At 41.9% G+C, this 4,401-nt stretch overlaps 1 protein-coding gene across 1 annotated transcript in view; it reads right to left on the bottom strand.

Moving 5' to 3' along the window:
* Positions 1 to 2,179: 2,179 nt before the first annotated feature.
* The window catches only part of BHLHE41 (basic helix-loop-helix family member e41), a 6,528-nt gene continuing 4,306 nt past the window's right edge, over positions 2,180 to 4,401 (bottom strand). The window contains exon 6 of the mRNA XM_040234589.1: positions 2,180 to 4,401. This exon is cut by the window's right edge and continues 15 nt beyond it. Coding sequence (XP_040090523.1) covers positions 3,873 to 4,401 — 529 coding nt within the window. The 3' untranslated portion in view covers positions 2,180 to 3,872.

Below are 4,401 nucleotides of genomic sequence, written 5' to 3' on the forward strand. Positions count from 1 at the left end.
GGTTGGATTCCTGAGTCAAGAAGATCCTCTGGAAACGGAAATGGCAACCCACTACAGTATTCTTGCCAGGAGAATCCCATGGACAGAGGAGCCTGGTGGGCTACAGTCCATGGGGTCACAAAGAATCGGACATGACTGAAGTGACTTCACACACATATGCACTGTATACCCATTTGGACTTATTTAAAACATCACAGTTAGAACAATGGTTGGGCCTAAATACTGATCTGAGGGTCTAATAGGTTAAGAATTTTTCTTGAATGAAAAACATCAGATTGCTCTCTGAAGTAAAACACTATTATCACAATAATATAGCCAACTTTTGGCATTATAATGTGCTTAATTTGCTCATGAGGGCTCTGTTCATTTCTATCTAAAGTAAAAAGTCCTGCCTAGTCTGTACAGCCTTGTCTTCTCAGAATCTCTACTGAAGTTCACCTCCCATGAAGAGGTTCAGAATTGACCTGTGACATGGGCAGGAACAGCCTGAGGCTTGACATACTTTTGAACAAACCTCAGGTAATGGGCAATAACAAAAGTTGTGGACTTTATGGTTAGTAACAGAGAAGAAAATGAGAAATAGTTTTCACAATGATAGAAACTAAAATTCCAGCCATACTTTCAAGAGCTATTAAAATATAGTTCCTAGTGCCTTATAAATGTGCTTAGTCCTTTGGGGTAGGAAAGGATTTTTATCAGTTCAGTATGAACTTTGCTAAGAGCTCTGTGTATGTAAAATTAATTGATATAATACTATATGTGTAAAAACATTATTGACCCAAGATTCATATTTGTCATATACTGAAAAATCACATATACTACAAAGGATCTAGGCTAAACTTCACAATAGGTATAGAATCCTCTTCAGCAAATTATGACTTGTCTTTTGGTTCATTAAAATAAAATGACTAAAATAACATTTTTCAGATGCAATATAGATAATATTATTTTGCAACTCTATCCTCAGCAGCTTTATCTTATTACCATGCTAGTATAAAGGCATTTGAACTAAAAATCTAATCTCTAAAATCTAATCCAACCCTAAGGTTTTTTCTATTATACCAAAACTATACAAATGGTAAAACATTTTATTATCCTGACTTACTTTGCATCTCTTTTGGCTATGAAACAGATTATTACAACATGTCATTAACATGTAGCTCAAAGTATTCAAAATGCTATTTTTTCCTTTATTTTGGTTTAGACAGAATATTTTTTTAAAGTTCAATAAGTTAAAATGCTCAAAAATCCTACATAGTTTTGTAATGTTAATATTTGTTTCCTTTGTTCCTGTGGCTTATTTGAATGCTGCCCAATCAAATTTGGTTTATTTGGTTCAAGATGCTGCAGTGGGAAGTAGTTCACTGACCAGGGAATACAACAGATCTGGCCTCTAACGCTCGCTCTAGGTAGCTGTGTGACCTTGGGCAGATATCTGATCTCTCTGGGCTTCATTTCTATTTAAAATGCAGGGGGCTGGACAGCTGTTCTCTGAGCTTCCTTCCGGCTCCACTTTCTATGACTTGCAGTTTGGTTGCCATAAAGTCAGCAGAGGGAGCACTTTTTCTACATCTCATAAATTTTGACTATTATTTCAATACCTCTAAGAAATCAAGGGGTTTGTGAACATTATCGAAACTAAATATTGACAATCCTCCACACAGTTGGTATCAAATCCAAATCTGATTATAAACTTGAGAAAAGTCTAGAAATAATTATTTCTCTTTCTTGAATTCCATAATAAAGTCCCACAAGAGACTTACTTTATAAAGCTTAAGAAGCTAAAATATACCGAGAAATTAGCCACTCCTAAGTGGTACAGTATTTATATGGGACCCAGTGAAAGAGAAACACCAGGCCATATATCAGAGGCTATCTGGTGTCAAAGATGAAAAGGGAAACACACCTCAATCATGAAAGCATTAGAAAACTGGGTGTGACATAAACTAGGTGAGTGATTGATAGGTTTTTCTTTTGCAATTTTCATGTAGATACATTGGGAACAAGCAAGTAGATACAGCTAGAACCTGGAGGCTTCCAAGACATTTGAAATATGTTAATATCAAGCCACAGACAAAGTTGGGTATCTGAGAACCTAAATGACCTTCATCCCTGTATTCTTAGATATCTTACAACTAATGAGCATCCCTTATGCCTTTTTAATTATTAGACAATCTCATAGCATACATATATTAAAGTTTTTATTCCTTAGTAAGAATTTTAAAATCACAAAATAGCATGGCAATATTTATTTTCGGTAATAGAATTTATGGAGTGCTGAAAATACTAGAATATAAAGATGATTTCTAGTTTATCTTCACATACTCAACTTTTCTAAACCAGCTGGTTTCTTGCAGACAGTATTTATTTTTTTTTAATAATTTAAGACAGCATAAGCTTGTACCAAGCAGAAGCATTGTAACAAAAGTGCAACTTTTCAGCAAGTCCTCCCCAAAGATATTTTAACTCAAAATATCATTAGCACTTATTTTCTCCCTACAAAAATAGCATGTCAGACATCATTAATTGGATGTATTAACAACTATGTACATAAGAGCCACCTTGTAGGCTAAGAGTTTAACGTTGTTTAAACACAGCGTTTGAGGCAAACAGTAGCAACAGCAGCAGCAAATGCACCAAACGGACTGAACGACCCAGATATTTTCTTCACTCATAGTCAGACTGTTGTGTCTCACCCCTTACATAACATTCAAGTGAGATTTCTCACAGTGCTACCTTGGCAACACACTAAAAATATCTAGACAAGGTCTTGGTTTAAGCCTTATTAAAAAAGCTTTCTTTGTGATTATCTAGTATCTGGTTTGGTCTCCAGAAAATACATAGACTTGGAGATAGGAAGGCCTCACAGGGCTCCATTCCACATGTTTACAGCATTTCCAAAGCAAACTGTCCATGCCTTCCTCCTCCACTTTTGTGAATTAACAGAATATAGGATAAATCAGTTTGGACTTTTTAAAGTTCAGTGCACATTCTGTATTTTAACAGGAAGATGATACAAACTTAGAAACATGATGGATTAAATAATGACAGGGTAAGAACAGAGGCACTCAATTTCACATATATATGTATATATGAAATTAAGATGAGTTAATTGATTCACGGTCAGTTTCTCAATAAAGTGCTAGCAAATGTACTGAGAATGACTCTGGCCTTCCTCATCCCTTTCCCTGACTTAGTTCAGACCATGGCCCAACTCCGCACCTCTTTTAAACGAGTCCAAGTACTAAGTAAGAGATACCACTCAAACCACTTCAGAATGGATTGCAACGCGAGCGCCTGCACTCTCACCTCTTCCTCTTTGACAAATGCACGCCTTTAAAAAAGCTAAACATTATAAAATACTGGGGTAAGTCGAACTCGAAAAGGTCCTCCTTGTGCCTGTGGAAAGCCTCCTAAAGCAGGGAGGATAGCTCTGAGACGCAGGCAGAGACCAGCTACCTGGGGTTCCACGTTACCTTCTCCTACCCTGGTTGAGAGCGCAGACCGTTCTCACTTCCTCGAGAATTCGGTTCTGTATTTTAAAAGAGACTGGAACGTGGCCTAAAAGAAGGCCAAACTTATTATGGGGAGTTCTTCAAAGAAAGAAAAGAATCGATATCTAGGAGGTTCTTTGACAGCTGGTGGGGGGCAAAAGGGATGTAGGTGTGTGAAGGATAGTGGGCGGTGAGGGGTGAGCAAAACAGGAACTCCACATGTACACAAGACACCTGTGTTGTTGTGTTGTTTTTTTTTTTTTTAAAGCCTGTCGTGCGTCTCTTACACTTCCTCCCTTAAAAACGTTAAGGGTGTTTTAACTTATTAATATTATTATTCCGCGTGAACCCTGGTCCCCTCTCAAGTGGAGCACGGATTCAGAGGGTTTCCTTTGCTGGCTGCGAGGGATCTTCCTGAGCAGAGCTCTCCGGGTTCCCGGGCTCGCGAGCGCCGGCGAAGGGCAGGTGGGTGCGGCCGTGCGGGTGCGCGGGGTGCAGAGCCCCAGGGGGCGCCACCTCGTGCGGCAGGAGGGTCGCGGCTGCGGCGGCGGCCGCCGCCTTCTCGGGAGGGGGCGACAACACGGAGGACAAGCAGGGGAAGGCGGCCGCGGCGGCGGCGGCGGCCGCGGCGGCGGCGGCGGCGGCCGGAGCGGGGATGCCAGGGTACAGCAATGGGAACGGGGCGGCGGCCGCCGCCGGGTACAGGTACTTCTCCAGGCCGCTCTTGTCCAGGAAGGGCTGCACGTAGGCGGCGGCCGCCGAAGGCGAGAGGAAGTAGAAGGGCAGGCAGAAGGGGGCCGCGGCGGCCGCGGGCTGCGCGAAGGGCGCGCCCCCGCCTCCGCCGAACGCCACCAGCGAGCTGAGCAGGGCGGCGTCGGGTCTCAGCAGCGCGGCCGCGGCGGCGGGG

The sequence above is a fragment of the Oryx dammah genome, unplaced genomic scaffold (assembly GCF_014754425.2).
Source record: "Oryx dammah isolate SB20612 unplaced genomic scaffold, SCBI_Odam_1.1 HiC_scaffold_29, whole genome shotgun sequence".
NCBI lineage: Eukaryota > Metazoa > Chordata > Mammalia > Artiodactyla > Bovidae > Oryx > Oryx dammah.